Source organism: Dipodomys merriami, unplaced genomic scaffold, assembly GCF_024711535.1.
Source record: "Dipodomys merriami isolate MVZ:Mamm:240054 unplaced genomic scaffold, mDipMer1.0.p SCAF_19, whole genome shotgun sequence".
In the NCBI taxonomy this organism is placed as follows: Eukaryota; Metazoa; Chordata; class Mammalia; order Rodentia; family Heteromyidae; genus Dipodomys; species Dipodomys merriami.
In genome coordinates, this window is record NW_027203270.1 from 14,162,908 (window position 1) to 14,188,097 (window position 25,190).

Here is a 25,190-nt window from a genome sequence, read left to right on the forward strand (position 1 = left end):
ATTTAACCAGTACTACCTTCCTCTAAGCCAAGACAGTCTGGCTTACATGTATAAGGTAGGGACAGTTAAGTAGCAGGAAGTACGTTAGCCAATATAGATCAAGCATGGGCATGGTCCACAATGGTTTCTCAGAAAATTACTGCCACTGTTAGTAACTGTGACTCTACCAGTAGGTTAAAGAGATTTTTAACAACAACAAAAGTTACATAAGTTTTTAAATGTAAAGTTGTTGTGTCATACTCCTTACATGCCCATACAAGTAAATGGGATTGGCCCATTTCTAAGATCTTCAAACAGATGTAGAGGAAGAGTATGTTTAGTGTTGATGAAAACAATCCCCTGACTAATATCTGTATAGATACTGGCTTCTGAGTTAGAGCTCTCCCATGGGGCCCTTGGGCAGGCCTGGATCAGCAGCCAGAGTCCTCACCTTGCCAGATGTTTTGACACCTTTCCAGATGCTGAAGTAGATAATAGTGAAGATGAGCATGATGCAGAGGGCCAGCTGCCAGCTGATGCCCCCTAGGTCCTGGAGTCCCTTAGAGCGGTGGATCTGCAGGACATGGCGTCTAGAGTGACAAAAGAAAGCCCATGAGAGAATCTGGACAGGGACCTGAGCACATCTGATATGTGACACCTCCAGCAGGTTACAACCAAGCGGTCACTAATCTCAACAAGGGCTACAGTGGGCCCCGCTGACCCTGAAGGGGAAAGCAGTGTATTCAGCCAGCAACCTCAGAAGCGCACCCAGCCCAAAGGCTGACTTCCTGCTTCCACCTGTGTCGCTTAGCACCTGAATGTGATGACCAACATGACTGCCTTTCAGGTACATGAGGACATTGTGTGTATGTGGGGGTGGGGGGAGGAGGTGGGGAGGAGTACTGGGGCTTGAACTCAGGGCCTCATGTTCTCCTTGAGCTTTTTCAATCAAGGCTGACACTCTACCACTTGAGCCACAGCTCCACTTCCGGCTTTTTGCTGGTTAATTGGAGATAAGAGTCTCTTGGCCTTTTCAGCTCAGGCTTTCAAACCATGGTTGTCAGAGCTTAGCCTCTGAGTAGCTAGAATTACAGATGTGAACCATCAGCACCTGGCATATATGATGACTTATTTGGGCCTCTTCCCTCACATCAAAGTAGCTCTGTCTTTAGGCTACCATTGCCTAAAATTCCTGCATTAAAAAGATTACTAGTGGGGCTGGGAAGGTGGTTCAGTGGTAGATTGCTTGCCTTGCATGCATGAGGCCCTGGGTTTGATTCCTCAGTAGCACATAAACAGAAAAAGCCAGAAGTGGTACTGTGGCTCAAGTGGTAGAGTGCTAGCCTTGAACTGAAGAGCTGAGAGTCAGAGTTCAGGCCCCAGAACTGACCAAAAAAAAAAAAAACTACTGGTGCCAGGCACCTGTGGCTCATGCCTGCAATCCTAGCTACTCAGGAGGCTGAGATCTGAGTATCATAGTTCAAAGCCAGCCCAGGCAGGAAAGTCTGACTCCAATTAACCACCAGAAAACCGCAAATGGCACTTAGCTCAAGTGGTAAAGCGTGTACCTTTAGCTGAAGAGCTTAAGAGTTTAGGGACAGCGCCCAGGCCCAGAGTTCAAGCCCCACAACTGACCAAAAAAAAAAAAAAAATACTATTGGCAAGCTGGGTGCTGGTGGCTCGTGGCTATAATCCTACCTACTTAGGAGGTTGAGATCTGAGGATCATGGTTTGAAGCTAGTCCAGTCAGGAAAGTCTGTGAGTCTCTTATTTCCAATTAACCAAGAGAAAATCAGAAGTGGAGCTGTGACTCAAAGTGCTAGAGCACTAGCTTTGAGCAAAAAAACTCAGGCATTGGGGCTGGGAAGGTGGCTCAGTGGTAGAGGGCTTGCCTTGTATACATGAGGCCCTGGGTTCAATTCCTTAGCACCACATAAGCAGGGAAAAAAAAGCCGGAAGTGGTGCTGTGGCTCAAGTGATAGAGTGCTAGCCTTGAGCTGAATTGCTGAGGAACAGCGCCCAGGCCCAAAAAGAAAAAACCAAAAAACAACAACAAAAAACTCAGGCACAGTTTCCAGGCCAAGTTCAAGCCCCATGACTGACCAAACAAAAAATAAAACAGCCCATCAATCTAATGGCCCCTAGGGAGGAATATTGATCCACTTACTCAAAGGGATGATAATATAAAACTATCAAAAGCCATACTTTTTTTTTTTTTTTTTTTTTTTTTTTTTTGTCGGTCGTGGGGCTTGAACTCTGGGCCTGGGCCCTGTCCCTCAGCTCTTCAGCTCAAGGCGAGCGCTCTACCACTTGAGCTACAGCGCCACTTCCGGTTTTCTGGTGGTTTATTGGAGATAGGAGTCTCACGGTCTCTCCTGCCCGGGCTGGCTTTGAACCGCGATCCTCAGATCTCAGCCTCCTGAGTAGCTAGGATTACAGGCGTGAGCCACCAGCGCCTGGCTTTCAAAAGCCATACTTTTGAAAAGCATTTGTGTCCATCTAAAACAGTTGGCATTTCAGAAAAGAACCTACTGGCCAGGGGGTTGTAGCTCAGTGGTAGAGTGCCACCCTAGCATGTGCAAGACGCTGGGACAGATCTGCAGCATGGCAACCTGTATGCACACGTGTACTGTGTACATGTATGCACAAGGGCCTTTATTGTATACATACAATTGCATGTGTGTACACGTTTTGGATTATTGTACAAGCAGTTGGCTCGGAGGAGAAGCAGGATGAAGGGTAGACTTGATAGAGGAGAGGTATTTTGGAAAGTGAAGGTAAGGGTTTGGTAGGACAGGGTGCAGCAGCCTGGCCTGGCACACGCGAGAGGAGGCTAGTGGTATACAAGGGCTAGATCAGAGACTATTCAAGGTAGTTTCCCAACTCCAGAACCTGCAGGGGCCAGTTCTGCCACCTCCTCATTCATATTTGCTCCCCCATCCCTAACAACCTCATTATTATTATTATTATTATTATTATTATTATTATTATTATTATTATTATTATTTTGTCGATTGTGGGACCTGAACTCTGGTCCTGGGTGCTGTCCTTCAGCTCTTCAGCTCAAGGCTAGTGCTCTACCACTTGAGCCACAGTGCCACTTCCGGTTTTTTCTGCTTATGGGGTGCTGAGGAATCGAACCCAGGGCCTCATGCATGCAAGGCAAGCACTCTACCACTGAGCCACCTTCCCAGCCCACAGCTTCATTATTTTAGAAACCCACCAGCAGAGCTGTGAAGACCTTAACCCCTGCCTCCTTCCTAAGACAGCAATCCCCAAAGGTATGGCTGTCCCTTAACAGACCACCCCCTTTCCTCACGTGCACTTACGTATAAAATTCTTCGGCGGGGGATGTGGAATGGAGTGTCCAGGTGATGTTGTCCTCCGAGAAGTAGTTGGTGCAGTTGCCAGTGTTCCAGGAGTTCTTGCAGCTGGTCCAGGGTAGCTGGTCCGTGAAGGAGGAGATGAGGTAGTAGAGTGCCCAGGCCATGATGGTATTGTAGTAGGAGGCAATGTAGAAGGCAATGATGCAGATGGCATAGCCAATTCCTAGGCAGGGAGTGGGAGGGGCCAAGTTCAAAGGGCAGCCCAATAGTGAAAGGCCACCAGAAAATTCATAGCCCAGGTAAGGGACAAAACTGGTTACTGTTGCTGGGTATAGTTGCTCAAGCCAAAAATCCTTAGCAGGCAGAGATGTGAGGATGTTTTGCAGTTCAAGGCCAGTCCAAGTCAGCAATTGGGGGAAGAATGTCCTCAAGACTCTGGGTGAGGTGGTGTGTGCCTGTCATCACAGCAACACAGGGAAGCACCAATAGAAGATCCTGCTATGGATTGACTCAGGCATAAAGCACGACCTTATCTCAAAGATAACTATCACTGCCTGGCGCTAGTGGCTCAAGCTACTCAAGAGGCTAAGATCTGAGGATCACAGTTCAAAGCTAGCCTGGGCAGGAAAGTGCATGGAACTCTTATCTACAGTAAACTACCAGAAAACTGGAAGTGGCACTGTGGCTCAAGAGGTAGAGCACTAGCCTTGAGCTGAAGAGCTGAGGGACAGTGCCCAGGCCCAGAGTTCAAGCCCCATGACAGACAATAAATAAATAAATAAATAACCATCACTGAGCTGAGCACACTTCCATCCATGAGATTCTTATCTCTGATTAACTAGCAAGAAGCCAGAAGTGGAGATGTGGCTCAAGCAGTAGATTACTAATCTTGAGCAAAAAGGTCAAAGATAGCTGGGCACTGTTGGCTCATACCTGTAATCCTAGCTACTCAGGAGGCTGAGATCTGAGAATCACAGTTCAAAGCCAGTCCAGGCAGGAAAATCTGTGAGACTCTTATCTCCAATTAACCACCAGAAAACCAGAAGTGGTGCTGTGGCTCATGCGGTAGAGTGCTCACCTTGAGCTGAAGAGCTGAGGGATAGTGCCCAAGACCAGAGTTCAAGCCCCATGACCAAAAAAAGAAAAGAAAAAAGAAAAAAGGCTCAAAGACAGCACCTACGTCCTGAGATCCAGTCCCAGCATGGCACACACAAAAAGGGGATGGTAGAGTGACTCAAGTAGTAGAGTGTCTGTGTAGAAAGCATAAGCCTCTGAGCTCAAACATCAGTACATAAAAAAAAAGATGGTTATTGCTATGCATTTAATTCCCCAAGGGCTTTAATAGGGACATGGAGAGTGCCAATGCAGGTTACTCATAGGTATATTTATAAATATTTAAGTTGCATGAGTGTTTTGATGCTTTACACTTTTAAATTGCTATTTGTTCACTTATTCTATGTCTTAACAATTTCATACCATGTGAGTAGTCAAAAACTCAAGTTATCCAGGTGTCAGTGGCTCACACCTGTAATCCGAGCTATTCAGGAGGCTGAGATCTGAGGATCCTGGTTTGAAGCCAGCCTGGGCAGACAAGTCTGAGAAAGATTTATCTCCAATTAACCAGGAAGTGGAGGTGTGGCTCAAGTGACAGAGCACCAGCCTTAAGCAAAAAAGCTAAGGGAGAGCATAAGGTCTAGTACTGGCCCCAGTACTGGCACAAAAGAAAGAAGAAGAAAAAAAGACTCAAAACCGGGAGCTGGTGGCTCATGCCTGTAATCCTAGCTACTCAGGAGGCTGAGATCTGAAGATTGAGATTCAAAGCCAGCCTGGGCAGGAAAGACTGAGAGACTTCTATCTCCAATAAACCATGAGAAAACCGGAAGTGGCACGATAGCTCAAGTGGTAGAGCACTAGCCTTGAGCTGAAGAGCTGAGGGACAGCGCCCAGGCCCAGAGTTCAAGCCCCATGACTGACAAAAAAAAAAAAAAAAAAAGACTCAAGTTATTGCCCAGCGATACCAAAGAGATCCCAGCTCCCACTATAGATGAGCATCCCCTCCTCACCCACCCAAACCCTTCAGTTACCTTTGAAAATTGGGCAGATTTTCCTCCATATAGAAATGCATCCATTTCGGTGGTACTGGCCCAGTGCAAGCTCCATGTAAAACAGTGGGATCCCCCCGAAAATCGCCATAATGGTATAGGGGAGGAGGAATGCCCCTGAGGTAGATGAAAAACAATTTTACTTCCTGCCCATGTTGTTCTGCAGGTCACCCCAACTGATCCTGGGCATGAGGAATTACACAGAGAACCACAGAGCCACCTGACATGCAAGCATCACATGGCCACCCTGTGCTATGTGACGACACTCTGTCCCTGGTCTTAGTGCTTTGCTCAGAAGTCACAGTAGATAGAGCTCCACAGGGAAATCAAGGTTTCACAGGGACTGCAAGCAAATGGAAAGAGCTGGACTGGAAGAAAACAGCACAAGCACTGGCATCATCACCCTTTCTGGCCACTTGGAAAAGCCTGGGCTACTTCCCCTTGAACCTTGACTTCCTTTCCTATCAGATAATCGCTGAGGAAAGCTGAGATTCCTAAACCTAGCCACATGTTACAACCACTGGTGAGCCTAGAAACTCATCCCAGGTTCCAGGTTCTACTGCAGATCATCCAGGAACAAATGCAATGCGAGCTAATTTTTAGGCTCCTGAGTGATCCTGATAGAATTGGTACAGAACGTTGAGCACAGATCACCTGCAATGATCTACACAGCTGAGGCCTGCTATGAGTCATGGAGCTGGATCTCCACATATTAGTACTGACCCCCAGACACTTGATCACCGATACTTGCCTATGTGTCCATAATGCCACTGAGCCAGAAATGACCCCTCACATGCTACCTTTGGGAACATGGCTGAAACAAGAAAGCACAAAGCAGCTGGGCACTGGTGGCTTACACCTGTAATCCTAGCTATTCAGGAGTTTGAGAGCTGAGGATCGCGTTTCAATGTCAGCCCAGGCAAGAAAGTCCGTGACACTCTCCAAATAACCATCAGAAACCTGGGCATTGTGGCTCAAGTGGTAGAGCACTGGCCTTGAGCTGAAGAGCTGAGGGACAACACCCAGGCCCTGAGTTCAGCCCCATGACTGGAAGAAAAAAAAAAAGCACAAAGCTATTAAATAGCTGAAAATGCTGAAGTCTCCTGGCCCTTAGCTGAGGTGAATCTGAAAATGTTAGGCTGAGGACTAATTACCTACAGCTGAGTTTTAGCACCAAGAGCGTTTCCCTCCTATACAATGCTTTTGGTCTTAAAAAAATTAAAAGTCAGTATGACTGGGAAAGGTCCACACAAAATTTAATTGCCTTGAGCCCACATGGCTTGAGAATTAGACCTTATGTTTCTGTGGTAGCCTTTATGAAAACCAACTAGCGCTATCAGCTTTATAGTAGGGAATAGCACCGCAGACTTAATGCTTAGGGCTAAAGGTGAGTCCTGTAGAGCTAAGGGGAAATGACTTCTGCATTTCTTGGGCAGGAAGTCCTTTGCAAACACAAAAACAGATGTACTTAAGATATAGCAAACCAGCTAGGTGCTGGCAGCTTATGCCTGTACTCCTCATTACTCAGGAGGCTGAGATCTAAGGATCATGGTTCAAAGCTAGCCCAGGCACAAGAAAGTCAGTGAGACTCTTCAATTACCTACTAGAAAACCAGAAGTGGAGATGTAGCTCAAAGTGGTAGAGCAATAGCCTTGAGATAAAGAGCTCAAGGACAGCACCCAGGCCCTGAGTTCAAACCCTATAACAACAACAATAACAACACAAAAAAAAGGATACTGCAAACCTGGACAACTGTCAGTCCATGGAAGAAAGAATGACACAAGTGATTTGAAAATCATTTCTTCATGACCTTTTCTTGTTCTAATAACTAACCCAATATCAACGCAGAGAGACAAGAGAGAGGGTCCATATATTCTCCTTCCTCTCCCTGCTTCCCATGCCCATACCTACAGTCTGCTATGGTTTTTTAACATCTATAAGGTCTTTAGGGTTACAAGAAAGATCTAAGTACAGTCTCTGACCTCAAAAGTCTAATTCTCAACTGGGTACTGGTGGCTGTAACCTTAGCTACTCAGGAGGCTGAGATCTGAGGAGCGAGGTTCAAAGCCAGCCCAGGCAGAAAAGTACGTGAGACTCCTATCTCTAATAAACCACTAGAAAACTGGAAGTGGTGCTATGGCTCAAGTGGTAGAGTGCTCACCTTGAGCTAAAGAGCACAGGGATAGTGCCCAAGCCCAGAGTTCAAGCCCCACGACCGACAAAAAATAAAAATAAAATCTAATCCTCATAGGAGATAAGGAGTATATCCAAGTATGTTTGGGGGTTAGCATTAATTGTGCCAGCCTATTAACTTAAAAGATTCCGGACCTAAGTTGACATCATTCTTTGATCTCACATAATCCAAATGCTCAAGAAGATCTAGAGCCCTAGAGCCACCTCCTAATTGTTCCTTATGCAAACCTGACCTTCCAGACTTTTTTTTTTTTTTTTTTTGGTCAGTAGTGGTGCCTGAACTCAGGGTCTGGGTGCTGTCCCTCAACTCTTCAGCTCAAGGCTAGCGCTCTACTACTTGAGCCACAGCACCACTTCTGGCTTTTTCTGCTTATGTGGTGCTGAGGAATTGAACCCAGGGCCTCATGCATGCAAGGCAAGAACTCTACCACTGAGCCACCTTCCCAGCCCGACCTTCCAGACTCTTGTGGGCAGAAGCTGCCATTAGGAATGAAGGCACTCTCAGCCCAGTGCAGTGGCTGGCCATTCCCTGGCTTCTGGCTCAGTGGCAGATGGAGTGTGGAAGGAGAAGGATGAGAAGGAGGCCCTCCAGCAAATCAAACACAAATGGTGCTGGTAACCTGAATGAGCCTGGGAGGGCTCCCATCCAGTTCAAACCAGAAAGCCTCAGACATGTTGACCTAAGCTTTGGACTTACTGGAGATCTGCCTCTTAGCTGAATGTAGAAAGTCTAAGCAGTCACATTCCTACACTTATCTAGGATAACAAAGATTTTAATTGTCTTTTGGCCTCCCACAAGGATCTATATAGCCCAGCCCCAGGTCAGAGCCCCCACGCCACACATGGCCCGTGATACTGACCCCCTCCATTCTGGTAACATATGTAAGGAAAGCGCCAGATGTTGCCTAGGTCCACAGCATAGCCGATGACAGAGAGGAGGAAATCCATCTTCTTGCCCCAGGTCTCCCTTTCTCCTTGATGAACCTCGGCCACTAGGGTGGTGGTGGCAGCTGGGATCGAGTGCCGAGTGTCGTCGCCTGCACTAGGATTGGGAACTGCTGAATACCCATTAGATATTTGGCTGGACTCTGCTTGGTCCCCTGGGGTAGGGATACCTTTCTGTAGAACACCGTTTTCCTGACAATCCTCTCCATCCTTGCAAGCTGACAGCACCTTCTGAGAATTCAAGGGTGTGGTCTCCATCCTGCTGGCTAAGATGCCAAGGATCTGGACTAGTCCTTGGTGCTTGGCTTTGAGGATCTCCTTGGAGATTTAGGGTACTGGATCAAGAACTCTGTTAGAAAGGGACCAAGAAATACATCAACTCATCACACATCTTTGCTGACATTAACTATAAATGTACCTGTTATATTTGAGCCAGCCTATTTGCTGGAGTAAAAAAAAAAAAAAATCAATTGAATCTTTCACATAAACCATATGTAAAAACACACTCAAGGAGGGGCTGGGAAAGTGGCTCAGTGGTAATAGCACTTGCCTTGCATGCCTGAGGCCCTGAGTTCAATTCCTCAGTACCATATAAGCAAAAAAAAGAAAAAAAGCCGGAAGTGGTGCTGTGGCTCAAGTGGTAGAGTGCTAGCCTTGAGCTGAAGAGCTGAGGGACAGCGCCCAGGCCCAGAGTTCAGGCCCCACAACTGGACCCCCCCAAAAAAAACCACTCAAGGGGACTGAGAAGGTGGTTCAGTGGTAGAGTGCTTGCCTAGCATGCATAAAGCCCTGGGCTTGATTCCTCAGCACCACATAAACAGAAAAAGCTGAAAGTGGTGCTGTGGCTCAAGTGGTAGAGTGCTAGCCTTGAGCAAAAGAAGCTCAGGAATAGTTCCCAGGCCTTGAGTTCAAAAACAAAAACAATAACAATAACACACTAAAGTAATTTGGAAAGAAAACAATAAAACAAAAATAGACTGCAGCTCACCAAGTTGTACAAACTACTGAAGAACAACTACTTGCTTAAGAGTACATTGAGAAGCTCCCTTCAGAGACTCTCAGGGCAGTGTCACCACACAAGAGCCCCAGAGCTTCCTGCCCTCAACACTGAACTGGGAAAACAAGTTTCTTCTGGCTACAGTCCTCTCTCTGTCATTTAACCTGAACCCCAAAGCTAGAGTTTACATAATTGACAGTTATGGTCTAAAAAGGATAGGAACAGAGGTTAGAAGTGAAAGTCCCTCTCACTGTCCCAGGACACCCTCCTAGCTGCCCCCAGATGTGTCCAGTCTGCATGTACCCTCCTCTGCAGACCTCGCCCTACTGTAACCATCACCACCCCCCACCAGCTGCCTCTGTGGGAAGCCACTGGTTACCGTGCTGGAGATGGGTCCAGGGACACTCATCTGGAGAGCTGTGAGAAGAGCGTGGGCCACCGCCTGGTGACCCTGTGCTACATGTCCCCACAGCAAGGGCTGGGCCCCAGTTGCAGGGCTCTCATTTCATGGTCCCAGACTCCAGTACAGAGAAGCCTGCTCTGCTCTCTGGATGCAGCGCTGAGATTTCTACACGTGGAGAAGAAATCTGAGCCCTTTCGGACTTTAAACCTATGACCTGATGTCATAAACTTGCAAGCAAAGACTTTCCAGCTCAGTTCTTATGGGCCTAAAGTTTTCAAACTTCTGAAAATAGTGAAAGAGTTGTTTCTCCTTAGTTAAGATCACGGTAAATACTACTTACAATGGCAAAGACCTCACCGCAGACAGCTCTTCAGCCCCAACAGCAGGCAGGCTCATGTCCCCTCCCTACTTGGGGTTTTCATGGACTTGAACTTAACTCTTTACATATGGCAATGTGAAAACAAACACAAGTTTAGGGATTGAGGATGTGGCTCAGCATTTGCTGAGCTTCTGTGAAACCCTGGGTTAGATCCTTCCCAGCACCTCACAAACAAAAACAAAAGCAAGACTGAGTGGTAAAACCAGAATACAAAAATGGAAGCTTCACACTAATGACCATGAATGTAAATATTGGCCAGGATTGGACAGGAACACCAGGAGACGACAGGAATGAGGGTTTGGTGTTCATTAGGTTCTTTTCTCCTGTAAAGTGGAAATAAAAACTTTAAAAGGATTGATGCCAAAAAATATCTGCAACCACAAGACATCAATCAGCTCTATGTCACACACACACACCCCTTCCCTGACAGCCTGACATGCGTACTTGTGTGTGTGTGTGTGTGTGTGTGTGTGTGTGTGTGTGTGTGTGTGTGTGAGTGATAGGTTCTGGGTTCTACCCTGCCCAGTACAAACACAAGTGAGGAGATGAGTTTGTGACTCAGCAATCTAGTTCTCACCTGGGAGCGGTCCTCTAGCTTCTCCCTGCTCCCTACTTCCTTGGTACCTCAGCTTCTTCCTTACTCCCTTCCCTTCAGTGCTGTTGACTGAACCAAGAGCTTGCCCGTGCAGCCAAGTGCTCTCCCACTGAGCTGAACCCTGCGCAGTAGGCTTTTAAAACCACCCATATTCTCGCCCCAGCAAGTTACAATTTATCAGGCCAAGGGATTTTTTTTGTACTAAGAGAGGAAGACAAAGGATGAGAAAGGGAGAGAGCACGAGACAGCAACAAGAAGAGTTGGGGAGAGGGAGAATGAGCGAGCAAGAGAGAGACGGGGAGAAGTCAGGATGTCAATATATTTAAATACAAAAACTCAGTTAAACCTGAATGTGGCAGTCTGTTTTTGTGCTGTGAGATGCAGTACTCCCTCTGGCTGACATACTAAACACTGAAGAACAGAAGACCACAATTTATAGGGACAGTGACCTTCCCTGACAGCCTGCCTAGGACCTGGCCCCTTCATTTGCTCTTTCTCCCTCTCCCGGAAGGTCCTGCGAGACTTCTCACATTCCCCCCTGCCACGTTCCTCTCACTTACACTGGGAGGGAAAAGGTGAACCATCCCCTAAGCTCCAGCCCCAGGGAGAGGAGGAAAGTCAGCCACAGCCTGACTCATTCCCCTCCCCTCAGTAGCTGAACCATTGTTCTAGATTTCATTTATTTTCTCTCCTGGGGCATCCAGCAGAGAGGAAGAAAACAAGTATGAGTTGGTGGATTAGGGGGTGGGAGAGCAATGTGTATTTCCCACAGTTCTCTGAGTTTCAGGACCCCCCGTCTTCCCCCTACCTGATCTCCATTTCCTGGCAACTGAGTGGCTCCTGAATAGTAGCTCCTACTATTCTCTATTTTTGTTCTGAGCCATTACTAAAGTCTGGTTTCTTAAAATATCCCCTAGCACTTTTCACCTTGATTTAAATTTAATTAATTAATTAATTAATTAATTAATTAATTAATTTTTGCCAGTTGTGGGGCCTGAACTCTGGGCCTGGGTGCTGTCCCTCAGCTCTTCAGCTCAAGGCTAGCGCTCTACCACTTGAGCCACAGCACCACTTGCGGCTTTTTCTGCATATGTGGTGCTGAGGAATTGAACCCAGGGCCTCATACATGCAAGGCAAGCGCTCTACCACTGAGCCACCTTCCCAGCCCAATTTAAATTTATTTATTTTAATTTTAATTTTGTTTTTGCCGGGTGCTGGGTGGCTCACGCTTGTAATCCTAGCTAGTCAGGAGGCTGAGGTCTGAGAATTGAAAGTTCAAAGCCAGCCTAAGGCAGGAAGTCTATGATACTCACATCACCAATTAATTAGGGAAAAGCTAAAGGTGGAGCTGTGTCACAAGTGATGAAGTAATAGCCTTGAGTGAAAAAGCATAGGGACAGTGCCCAGGCGTTGAGTTCAAGCCCCAGGACCAGCACAAAACATTAACTCAATTAAACTATACTAGCATCTCTCAGGTAACCCATATTAGGTTGCTTCTCCCCAAGATTTGATCTCTTTCGGCGCCTTGTCCTTGGTTACAGCCTCTCAAAACCACTGAACAGGTTGTCTTTCTCCAATTCACTCTTCTGCCCCTCCCAGTGAAAGGAAATCTCCTCCCAGTTATGAATCTCCAGGGCAGGTGTGGCTAGGCTCCTTTCTGCCTTCAGGGTCCTACCTGGCACCCTGACTCCTTTCCCACTTTCCTGATTCTACAGAGTTCTCCCTGGGATTTTCCATGTTGCTCAGCAAGCTGGAGAGCAAGCTGGCCCAAGCACACACAAGTACACATTGTTAAGGTGGATTTCTGAGCATTCTCTCTTGAAACCTTTCTTCTTGCAGTTATTTTTATCCCGCTGGGTAGAAAGATGACAACGAGGTCAATTTTACAACTGTCACCTTCCCTAGACAGTCTTTGAGTTTGTCTAGGGGGAAAAAAAAACACAAAAGAATCTGGAAGCCTTTCTTTGCACCTTGTGTGTTGTTGCAGGCTGAGCAGCTGATAGGTGTGTGTCATGTCATGTACCTACCCCAGCTCTGCCGGGGGGGGGGGGGGGGGTAACAGCTGGAAATCTCCCAATATCCCACACCTGAGGGGCTGCATGGAGGTAGAGTTGTCATCTCACTCCTATCTCTGGTCTAATTCTTTCCACTGCCACTCCCCTAGTAAAAAACAGAATTGTTTGGGGGCAGGGATCTAGGATCTAGCTCAGGGTAGGGAAATGGTCTCATGTGTGATCCATCCTCATGCTGTTAAAAAAAGAAAGAAAGAAAGAAAGAAAGAAAAAGGAAAGGAAAAAGAAGAAAAATGTTTCTATTTAAACTTCTGGTCAAATCTCCATTCCTCTTTCCACAAACTGTCTCTGTAGCCAGGGGAACCAGAATCTGAAGCAAGAAATAATTACGACAATTAGTCACAAAACCACATGGCTGTTTGAAAATGCCCCTGACTCTACTTGTCTGTGTGATGCCGATTAGCACATTTCTAAGTAAAAACACTACTGAACCATGGGTACTTTGACACCAGGTGTCAAGATCAAAGTGACTTCACTTTTCAAGTCACCCCATTTCCACTTTCCAAAACAAAACAAAACCTCAGCATGGATTAATGCTTGAGCACCGAGATAAGATTAATTACAGGTCATCAAGCCTGTAATTTGCATTCTCTGTGCAGAAGCAAGAGTCTAAATTCCCCCCAACACGAACCAAGGATGATAAGAATGCTGGAACTCCAGTACAATAATCTTGGTGCCGTCATCGTCATCAAAGCTGATAGCCCACCCAGGCACAAACTCCAGGCACAAAGCTATGTCATGTCCTCTTGCCTTAAAGACAGGCTCCATTCTGCTGCCTCTGTGGAGTTCACAGCTCAAGGCCAAAACCTGAGGCATACTCAAGCAAGGAGGCCATGCTTGGGCACTACCACACAGGACCTGGTTGTGTGTGGGGTTCTCACTAACCCATCACATATTCCCACCCACCCATCCCTTAATGATTCGATGGCACAGAATAGGTCACAGGTTCAAGAGTTGACTTGATCATCCCTCCTAGGCACCACTGTGAAACATGCTGGCTGGCATCAGCTGAGCTGCCTGCCATGGGGACCTTCGTTTGCCTCTCAGAGCCATAAGGGACTTGGGATACAAACAAGAGGGATAGAGTCTCACTTCTGTTTTAGACACGGATGGTGTGCATCAACCCCACTCTGACAGCCATCCCCTTCTGCAAAGGATTCCTTGGGTGAGAGAAACTGATTTAAGGAGAAGAAAATTGTATAGGATAAAAAGTGCTGGGTAGTTTGGGCCAGTAACTGAGAGAAAGAAAAATAAAAATCTCAGTTCACAACTTTCCCAGCCAGCTTCTCTTGTGCAGAGTGCAAGCTGGAGGAGTAGCAGCCCAGATGGGTCCAGATCACGCCCAAAGCTGGCAAAAGTACAATGGATTATTTAAACCTTCATAAAAAGAAATGGATTTGGCATAAACAGGCATGAGTAGTCCTCATCCAGGGAGAATGAACAGCCAAGCCTATACTACAAGAGTTCTGGGCTATTTGGGGCAGGTTGTTTAACATCTCTTGAGCCTCCATTTCTACCTGTTGAAGAGCAAATCATGGGGCTGGGAATGTGGCTCAGTGGTAGAGTGTTTGCCTAGCATGCATGAAGCCCTGGGTTTGATTCCTCAGTACCACGTACACAGAAAAAACTGGAAGTGGCACTGTGACACAAGTGGTAGAGTGCTAACCTTGAGCAAAAGAAGCTCAGGAACAGTGACCAGGTTCTGAATTCAAACCCCAGGACTGGCAGAAAGAAAAAAAAAAAAATGAGCCTCTTGTGGGAGTTAAATAAGAGCCTGCCAAACGCTTAACTCAAAATGTTGAGCACATGGAAAACCAATAAAATAGCATGAGTTGCTTCAATTCCACCACACATGCTGCCAATCCTGAGCACATGGAAAACACCAATAAAATAGCATGAGTCGCTTCAATCCCAACATACATGCTGCCAATCCTGCCTCCTACATCACCCTACAGGCAGGAAACTGAGGCCCACAGGACTTGCAACTTAAGTGACTCAGCTGGGGCCTCACTGGCTTTATGCCTTTCAAACAGGGGATTGAGTTTACCAGGAAACCATAGACCCCTGGGCTTATTCTCCCAGGGATTCAAATTCAAGATTCATGAGTCCAGACATCAGCTTCTTCTTGGTGGGGAGAGGGGGTGTGCTAGAGTTAGAACTCATGGCCTCAGCCTGCTACCTAGGCATTCTTACCACTGAACCATGCCTCCATTCCTATTTTGGCTGGTTATCTTTGAGACAAGTTTTCACTTCCTGCCTGGGATAAGAAGCTTGTGCTGCTAGGCACCGATGGCTCACGCTTATAATCCTAGCTACTCAGGAGGCTGAGATCTGAGGATTGTGGTTCAAAGCCAGCCCGGGTAGGAAAGTCCATAAGACTCTTATCTCCAATAAACCACCAGAAAACTTGAAGTGGCGCTATGGCTCAAGTGATAGAGCACTCACCTTGAGCTGAAGAGCTTAGGGACAGCATCCAGGCCCAGAGTTCAAGCCCCATGACAGAAGAAGAAGAAAGAGAAGAAGGAGGAAGAGGAGGAGGAAAAGGAGGAGAAGGAGGAGGAGGAGGAGAAGAAAGAAGAAAGAAGGAGAAGAAAGAAGAAAGAAGGAGAAGAAAGAAGAAAGAAGAAGAAAGAAGAAAGAAGGAGAAGAAAGGAGAAGAAAGAAGAAAGAAAGAAGAAGGAGAAGGAGAAGGAAGAAGGAGAAGAAAGAAGAAGCAGCAGCAGCAGCAGCAGCAGCAACAGCATGTGCCCCTTGTCCAGCTCTCCCTTGAGAAGAGGGGCATGCAAACTTTTCTGCCCAGGCTGGCCTTCAACTGCAACACTCTCAATATCAGCCTGCCAAGGGCTAGGATTACAGGTATGAACTTTGGGTACCTAATTGGGCCTCCACTTTTCAACAAGCACTCCAGGGCAAGTGGAGAATGTGCTACAACATGCTAGAACATTCCCACTTTACATCCTCTGAGGCCTGTCTTAAGTTCCTCTTACCAGCACAGCCCTGGAGGAATCTTCCTATGCAAGATAGAATTACATGTCTCACATCACTGATTTTCACATGTCCCTAGTTATCCTCCTATGAATATCTGCTTCATGTCATCCTGGATACAGGGGCCATGGCTTATACATCTCTGTGTAGCATTTGTTTTGTTTTTGTGTTTTGTCCGTCATGGGGCTTGAACTCAGGGCCTGGGATCTGCCTCTGAGCTCTTTTGCTCAAGGCTAGCACTCAATCACTTTGAGCCACAGTGCCACTTCTTGTTTTCTGGTGGTTTATTGGAGATAAGAGTGTCATGAACTTTCCTGCTTGAGCTGGCTTTGAATTGCGATCCTCAGATCTCAGCCTCCTGAGTAGTTAGGATTACAAGAGTGAGCCACCAGCACCGCTGTGTATCAGTTCTTGCAGCTTGGCATATGTGCTTCACTGCCTGTCCCAGGTTGAGCCTAGGATCAGTCTTTTCCTGTCAATCAACTCTAGCCCAGGTGAGAGCTTCTTCCTCCCTCAGGTATGTCAGCGAGGCCAGGGGCCATCCTCAGGATGCACCACCCCCATCAGGAAGATGGGGAGGGGTGGAGGGCTGTGCCTGCAGTGATTTCAACAGATTATGGGCTGGAAAAACCTGACAGGTTGAGGATTAAAAAACAAACCCAGGTGAGGTGCTGGTGGTTCACGCCTGTAATCCTAGCTACTCAAGAGGATCGGGGTTTGAAGCCAGTCCAGGTAGGAACAGAAAAGTCCATGAGATTCATCTCTAATTAACCACCAAAAAAGCTAGAGATAGAGCTGTGGCTCAAGTGCTAGAGCACCAGTCTTGGGCATAGAAAAGCTTAGGTTCTGGGTTCAAGTCCCAGAACATGCCTAGAAAAAAAGAGAGAAAGAGAAAAGAAAGGGAGAGGAGAGAAAGGAAGGAGAGGGAGAGGAGAGAGAAAGAAGGAAGGGAGGAATGGAGGAAGGGAGGATGGAGGAAGGGAGGGAGGAAGGAAGGAAGGAAGGAAGGAAGGAAGGAAAGAGAGAGGGAGGGAGAGAGGGAGACAAAATTACCCCTCTGGGAGAAGGAACCTTCCAGCATTCTGTCGGATGCAGGGCAGTGGGGCTGTTCCTGGAACATGGGTTGGGGTAGACTAGGTGGGGGTTATGAATTGGTAGCAGGAAGTCCACAGGCATTTTTGAAATTGCACACCTGGCCTGGAGTTGATGTCACCCCCACCTGACCTCTGCCTTCCTGGTGTGTGTGTGTGTGTGTGTGTGTGTGTGTGTGTGTTTAACCAGTTGTGTGTGTGTGTGTATTTAACCAGTTGTGTGTGTGTGTGTATTTAACCAGTTGTGTGTGTGTGTGTGTGTGTGTGTGTATTTAACCAGTTTGTATTAAACCCAGAGTTGCCTTCCTCGGATCCGAACTTCTTTCTGGAACTAGCCTGGTTCAGGTCACCAGCAGTAAACTAATTTATTCTCTCTGTAAAAGTCGTCTAGGTCTTTGCTGGTCTGCACTGCTGTAACAGGAAGGGAAGGAAAGGAAAGACAGGAAGGGGAGGAAGCTCAGGCTGTCTTTAAACTTAGAGACAAGTACAGGCTTGCCCTTCCATAGTCTGTGTTCCCAATGTCCACGCAAGTCAGCTGTGTGTGAGTGGGAATATATTTGCTACCCCTACAAGTAAATAAATGAAAGCATATCTTTTACTTTTTTTTTTTTTTTGCCAGTCCCTGAGCTTCATTTGCTCAAGGCTAGCACTCTACCACTTGAGCCACAGCACCACTTCCAGCTTTTTCTGTGTATGTGACACTAAGGAATTGAACTCAGGGCCTTGCACAAGCTAGATGAACACTGTCACTGAGCCCCATACCCCAGCCATGGCTGTTGTCTTGTGAACACTCCTTTATTGTTGTGATAATCCATGTGATGCTTTAAACAGGTAAATACAAAACACAAGGGGGCATTCTGAAACATAGCTGCTTACCCAGTGCAGTGAGTTATGCCTGTAATCCCAGCACTCAGGAGTCAGGAGTTCAAGGCCAGCCTGGGCAAATGAGTCCCTACCTTAAAACAAAAAAGAAACAGTGTTTTCTTAACTATGAGTACATTATGAGAGTAATTCTTTGTGAACCAGTCATGATTAGATACACAGATGGACCCAACAAAGGAAGAAAAGGAATGGAAAAGAAAACCTGTTCCTAGGGCCAGGCATTGGTGGCTCATGCCTGTAATCGTAGCCCGAGGATTACAGTTCGAAGCCAGCCAAAGCAGGAAAGTCTAGGAGACTCATCTCCAGAAAACTAGAAGTAGTAGTACTGTGGTTCAAGTAGTAGAGCATTTATCTAGGCCCTGAGTTCAAGCCCTAGGACTGACAAGAAAGAAAGAAAGAAAAAAGCAAGCCAGCAAGCAAGCAAAGAGAAAGAAAGAATACCCAGGACAGGGGTAGAATTGCCCCTGGACAAGGAGGACCAGAGACACAGGAGGAAGGGATATGAAGTGAGTCTGGGGGCATTAGACCCAATCTAGGTGTGGCAGGAAGTAGAGAAAAAAAAAAAAAGAGAGAGAAAACCACCTACTAGAAGAGAAGGTCACTTCAGAGTGAAGGGCCATGGAGACCACCTGGGGCCACCTCTTTAGCCACTCAAAGCATGATGATTGCAACATTGTTGCTTAGCCAGTGGAGGTTGATAGCAGGAGGATCAGAGTTTGAGGCCAGCTAGGGGAAAAACTTCCTGAGATTCCATTTCAACAAGAAGCTGGGCATGGCGGTGTGTACCTGCCGTCCAAGCTATGAGGGAGGTGTCCATAGGTGAGCTCATACTCCAAGCCAGCCACATAAAAAGTGAGACCCTTTTTGAAAAATAATGAAAGCAGAAAGGGCTGGAGGGGGAGTGCCTAGCAAGCACGAGGACCTGAGTTCAAATCCCAGTGCTGCCACTAAAGTGAAAAAGAAATTCTGAAATGCATCTTAGCAAGCCATACCGTTAGGGGAACATTGGCAAAAACTCAGCTCGCCCTCACCTGGCACACACCAAGTTGTCAGTTCTGTCCTCTTGCACAAGAGGCATGGCTGACCCCTAAGACTCGACAGTTTCAGAAAGTAACCCCAATAGAGCTTGCCTAGTATGGCTGAGATATTGAGTTCCATCCCCATCACTACAAAAACAGTAACTCCATCAGTGGAAGAAGACATGGCCCCAGAGAGCAAGTTTGACATGAGCTACATATTGGATCATGGAGGTCACATCCCCAGAGTACTAATAGGCAGTGGTGATAGGAGGACACCCCTATTCTTAGGAGGCACAAGGGGAATGTCCACGCTTCTACCAAAAAAAAAAACACATACACTGACACACATTGTATAATCACATTCATGACTTCATCTGTAACAACTGATCGGTCACCTTTTATTTGTTCCATCTGCAAACCTTAGATGTGTGTATAATTCATTTATCAAAAAATCCTGGCATTGATGGCTCACACCTGTAATCCTCACTACTCAGGAAGAGGAGCTCTAAGGATCGTGGCTCAAAACCAGTCGAGGGCAGGAAAAGTCTGTGAGATTCTGATTGCCAATTAACCAGCAAAAAAACCTGGAAGTGGAGCTGTGGCTCAAGCGTTAGAGCATCAGCTTTGAGTAAAAAAGCAAAGGGGCCCAAACCCTGACTTCAATCCCCTGTACAACACGTGTGTGGGAGCGCACACACACGCACACACACACACACACACACACACCATAGAGAAGAAACATAATTCAGACAAATACTGGAAAACCTCTGATCGGTCTGATTCCTGGTGACTCCCCAGAACAGCTTAGCTTGTGGTCTCCCTGTTCCTCTCCCACCAACCCATCTCCTTTCCTCTGAACAAGGGGACACTTTAAAAGCTGTCAGGACCACCACTAGCCAGGGGAGAAAAAAGTTCTCAAGGGCAGGAGCACCAAATTATAGACACTACTGTGGCCTGAGACTCATGGGAAAACTAGAGCAAACCACCATGCTCCAGCTCCAGACCTCCATGATCCTTCCAGTCTCCCAGTCCCTGATTCTAGGGCATTTCATTGAAGGGGGGAAAATTCCCTTAAAGAAATACATTTAGGAGCCGGGAAGGTGGTTCAGTGGTAGAGCGCTTGCCTTGCATGCCTGAGGCCCTGGGTTCGATTCCTCAGCACCACATAAGCAAAAAGAAAAAAGCCGGAAGTGGTGCTGTGGCTCAAGTAGTAGAGCACTAGCCTTGAGCTGAAGAGCTGAGGGACAGCGCCCAGGCCCAGAGTTCAGGCCCCATGACTGACAAAAATTAATTAATTAATTAATTAATTAATTTAAAAAATACATCTATGTGGGTACTGGTGGCTCATGTAATCCTAATCAGAAGGCTAGGATCTAAAGGATCATAGTTCAAAGCCAGCCTGTGCAGGAAAGCCTGTGAGACTCTTCATCTCCAATAAACCACCAGAAAACCAGAAGTGAAGCTGTGGTTCAAAGTGGTAGAGTACTAGCATTGAGCAAAAAAGCTCAGGAATAGTGCCCAGGCCTGCAGTCCAAGCAAGCCCTAAGACTGACAAAACAAAACCAAAGATATTTAGTTAGCATGGACACATGACAATATAAAATTCTCCCTCTTTCTCCAAAAAATGCCCCAAAAGGTCACACAAAAACCTAAGGGAGCCAGGCATTGGTGGCTCACGCCTGTAATCCTAGCTACTCAGGAGGCTGAGATCTGAAGACTGCAGTTCAAAACCAGCCCAGGTAGGAAAGCCTATGAGACTTTTTTTTTGGGGGGGTGGGGGGGAGTCCGGTTGTGGGGCCCAAACTGTGGGCCTGGGCGCTGTCCCTCAGCTCTTCAGCTCAAGGCTAGCACTCTACCACTTGAGCCACAGCGTCACTTCTGGCTCTTTTCTTTTTGCTTATGTGGTGCTGAGGAATCGAACCCAGGGCCTCATGCATGCAAGGCATGCTCTGGCCTGGGCGCTGTCCCTCAGCTCTTCAGCTCAAGGCTAGCGCTCTACCACTGAGCCACCTTTCCAGCCCCTCCATGAGACTCTTATCTCCAATAAGCCACCAGAAAACCAGAAGTGGCGCTGTGGCTCAAATGGTAGAGTGCTAGCCTTGAGCTGAAGAGCTGAAGGACAGCGCCTAGCCCTGAGTTCAAGCCTATCATGACCACAAAAAATAAAATAAAATAAAACAAAATAAACCTCAGGGACAAAGGCTCCCTGACTTGGCCCTCCTGCTGGCTGCCCACCCAGCAGAACATCCAGCTGGCTCTTTACCGAGCAGGCTGTGAAATGCTTCAGGCAAATAATGTCATGAAGAACTGGACCTCAGGACCCCATGTGTCCTGTGTCAGTGCCTGGAGCCCTGGGGCCTCACCTCCCTGCTGACCAGGGTGCAGTCCAGGGGCATCTGGGATTGATGGAGGTCCATTCAGTCATGAAGTCAAATAGTCTATGGCTTTTATATTACTGAGACAACCCTTTGGTGCCCTTGGATGAAAACAAGGGAGCCACCACCCTGAACAGGTCCCAGGGGAGCCGAGGGATTCATGAAAGCAATAAAGGCCGTGGAAAGGGCCCTTTCCCTCCCCCCACTGTCCTTATCTCTAGTCATTCAGTCACCTTGTTAAGACACAGGGCTGCAAAAACACTTGCTCAGTGTAAGAGTGTGTTTGTAACATTCAACAAATGTTCATTCATCTTCCCAGTCACCAGAGCTAAAAAAAAAAAAAAAAGAAAGAAAGAAAGAAAGAAAAGAAAAGAGAAAAGAAAAAGGCTAACTGAAGAGAATGTCTCCTGCAGGGACATACTCACAGACTGATATTTTGGAACACAAAGCCACAAGTTGCTCTGCCTAGAAATACAGGGGCCCCGCTAGCCCTTGTGGGCCTGTGCCCACCCTAGTGATGATTCTCACTGCTCTGATAGAAGCAGTGATTCCAGGTCTCTTTCAAAGCTTAGTTTCATTCACTTTCTTAGAAAGATGTTCCTTTCTTTCCTTAGGATACAACTGATGGCAATGCAGATGGAGCTGAGAAGGGAACTGAGCTGCATCTGAGCTCCTACAGAGCACCAAGAGACTGGGGACAAGCTGGGTTGCTGTTGGCTGGGTGTGGATGAAGCACAGGGTTTAACTCACACGTGTCTGAGTGTGCAGCAGAAGACCCTGCGGAGTCCAAGCCCTCAGGCATGTCTGCACCATCATTACAGCTTAGATAAAAGTTGCATGAACTTTTCTGCTGGGGCTAGCTTTCAACTACAGTCCTGAAATCTCAGCCTCCTGAGTAGCTAGGATTACAGGCGAGAGCCACTACTCCCCTCTCCTCCCCCCTGCCCCCATCAGCTTGGATTTTCTTAAATCGGAGAGGTCAGGAACACCACCATCACAAGGTGAGTTGGAGAGAGCTTGGACATGTTATGTAGGCTGCCCCTCCTCCCCCTCTTTGCAACTGAGGATGATGATACCCAGAGGAGTTGGTAGGTTACTTTGAGTAGTTAAGGTCCCTGTTACCCTCTCAAAATAAAATAATTGGCCATGGGGTATCTTGAAGAAAGGAGTCGAGTCATGACCACATCCTGTTGATTCAGGGGGCCAAAGGAAAGCTCAACTTCTGCAGGAATGCCTGTCCCCTGCGGCTCTCCAACTGTATAACTCCAGATAGAGAAGGGATGGCCGCGAATTGGCCTCACTTGTGGAATTAGTCTATGTTCCTCTTGGGAGAGGGCATCCACAGGAGCTTCCAAGCCTGATTTAGAGAGAGCCCAACCCATGCTCCTCCCTCCCTCCCTCCAACCAGCCACCGGTCCATCGGTCCATCGGGGAAATTTGCCCATGCCCCACCAAGTTTTGTCAAAATGCTGGGATGAATCTTTAAAAAATCCCCCAAAGTGGCATTATTTCTGAGGACTTGCAGATGCCACTAAAACATCAACATTATTCTAGCCCTTGCCCGCCCTTCCTCCCTTCTTTCCTTCCTTCCTTCCTTTGTCGTGGGGCCTGAACTCTGGGCCTGGGCGCTGTCTCTCAGCTCTTCAGCTCAAAGCGAGCGCTCTACCACTTGAGCCACAGCACCACTTCCGGTTTTCTGGTGGTTTATTGGAGATAAGAGTCTCACGGTCTTTCTTACCTGGGTTGGCTTTGAACCATGATCCTCAGATCTCAGCCTCCTGAGTAGCTAGGATCACAGGCGTGAGCCACCAGCGCTCGGCTGCCCTTTCTTTCTTAAACCAAGTGCCCGAGATGGAAAGAAAAGGGTTTACATCTGGGCTGGGCACTTTCAGGGAAAGGGGGAGGGAGAGAGAAAGAGAGGGAGGGAGAGAGAGAAAGGGAGGGAAAGAGGGAGGGGAGGGAAAGAGAAGGGAAGAGAGAGGGAGGGAGGGAGAGGGGGAGAAGGGGAGAGGGGGAGAGTCTGGAGCTTAAACTCAGGGCCTGGTGGTTTCTTTGCTTTTTTTGGTCCCCTCCCTTCCGAGGAAGGCATTCTACCATTTGAGCCACACCTCTACTTCCAGCTTTCTGTTGGAAGACTCTCAGATTTTCCTTGGGGCTGGCTCCAAACTGTACCCTTAGCTCTTCAGTAGTTAGGATTACAGGCAGGAGCCACCAGCACCTGGCTGCTTGTGGGCCTTTTGACTCACTGAGAAGGGTTGCGATAGGCTCTTCTCACGTTTCAAGGAAAGGAAGGGAAAAACTACGCTCCAGTCAGTGGTGGGTGTGTTCTTGGTATTCACAAGGCCTTACGTTAAATCCCACAATTTCCAAAACAAAAACCAGTAAAGGTACTCGAACTGCAGGAGACCCCGCCTGTCCTCCTCGTTGGAAAAGCTGGACCTCTGGCCAGCAGGAACTCACAACAGCAAGTGGGAGAAGGAGACAGAGTGGGAGCCGCGGGGATTCCTCACAGCACTCACCCAGACTGGCAAGGCCTCTGAGCTCCTCCTGCTTCATTAAACACAAATCCCAATGTTGCCTTCCTGAGACATTTTTCCTATGTAACTGAAGGCAAAATACATTAAATATTTGATCCCGTCTTACTCTGATGAGTTAGCAGGCTCATAAATAATCTATTGACCTGGTTCACTTTTTTCCTGGACAAAATTGATCATAAAAATACATACACAGCAGCGTCTGTGAGTGTCTGCCTTTTACAAATTCCTTAGACCACCACCCCCCGCCGCCCCAAACAGGAAAAGACAAGGTTCACTGTGCAAACGCCACGGCGCACAACGCGATGGCTTTTCAGGCTGGCCCGCTCCGGAGGGCGGCTGCCCGACCCGCACGCGGGAGCCGCCGCGCATCCACTCGGAATGGGCTGCGGGTATTCGCGACACTCCCAGCGCACGGAGTCTCGGCCCACTTACGATCTCTCTAGATAATCTGGGTATTTGTGTCAACCCGAATTCTCCCTGCTTGCACGAAGTCACCGGGCGCGCGAAGCCAGCACCACACACACCCCCCGCGCCGGCCCCAAAGCAACTTTTGCCCAAGTGCAACACAACACTCGGAACCGAGTCCTCCTCCCTCTAGTCCTGGCGGGATGGGGAGGGGGTGCGGGTGGACTCTGGCAAAGCTCCCCCATCCTTACCTCCAGGCAACTAAAAGGAACCCTCCAAAGCACGCCAGCACCGCAGCGCCCCCCCCCCAACCTCCCGACCCTTGTACGCTCCCCAGCCGCCGCGGGGCTGCCGTGGCACCGGCTCTTTACGGCGGGCGGCGCAGCCCCGGCTGCCCGGTGAGAGAGGAGAGAAAGAGGGGAAGGCCAGGAGGGCTGGGACCTGCAAGGACGCGGGGGGTTAGACGCGCGCAGGACGCGGACCCACCTGCGGGGGGAGGGGGGCTGGGCAGGCGCCCGCACCCTCGCGCCCTCGAGGCACCCGGGCGGCCGCTGCGTGCGCGGAGCCGGCGCCCGCCCGCCCGCGCCGCACTATTTGTACTCTCGGCCCCTCACATGGTCTGATCTCTAGATAGCCGCCGCCGCCAAAGAGCTCTTCAAGAATTTTTTGCGTCACTCGGGTCCAATAAACTTTAGTTTCCGTGCGCCGGCAGCGCGGGGCGTTCCGTGGGGCGCGGGAGGGGGCGGTGGAGCAGGGGCGTGGGGGAGGGACACGCGCACCCGGTGTGGTGGAAGCCCCCCGCCCGCCCGCGCGCGCGCGCGCGCGCACACGCACACGCACGACACGGTGCAGCTGCAAACCGGCCGGACAGGGCACGGGCAGGGCGCAGGATCCAACTTCTCTGC

General features: G+C 48.2%; 1 protein-coding gene across 3 annotated transcripts in view; it reads right to left on the reverse strand.

Moving 5' to 3' along the window:
- Positions 1–24,891, reverse strand: part of Slc6a4 (solute carrier family 6 member 4) — a 45,628-nt gene extending 20,737 nt beyond the window's left edge. The window contains exons 1-7 of one of the 3 annotated variants that reach the window (XM_070027399.1): positions 24,772–24,891; positions 17,944–18,023; positions 8,716–8,894; positions 8,461–8,637; positions 5,390–5,524; positions 3,309–3,528; positions 431–569 (exon numbers count right to left, since the gene is read on the reverse strand). In XM_070027399.1, coding sequence (XP_069883500.1) covers positions 431–569; positions 3,309–3,528; positions 5,390–5,524; positions 8,461–8,637; positions 8,716–8,803 — 759 coding nt within the window. In that variant the 5' untranslated portion in view covers positions 8,804–8,894; positions 17,944–18,023; positions 24,772–24,891. Of the gene's footprint in view, positions 1–430; positions 570–3,308; positions 3,529–5,389; positions 5,525–8,460; positions 8,895–17,943; positions 18,024–23,862; positions 23,882–24,771 lie in introns of those variants that run through there. The other 2 variants (XM_070027396.1, XM_070027398.1) reach the window with 2 other exon arrangements.
- Between the last annotated feature and the right edge of the window lie 299 nt (positions 24,892–25,190).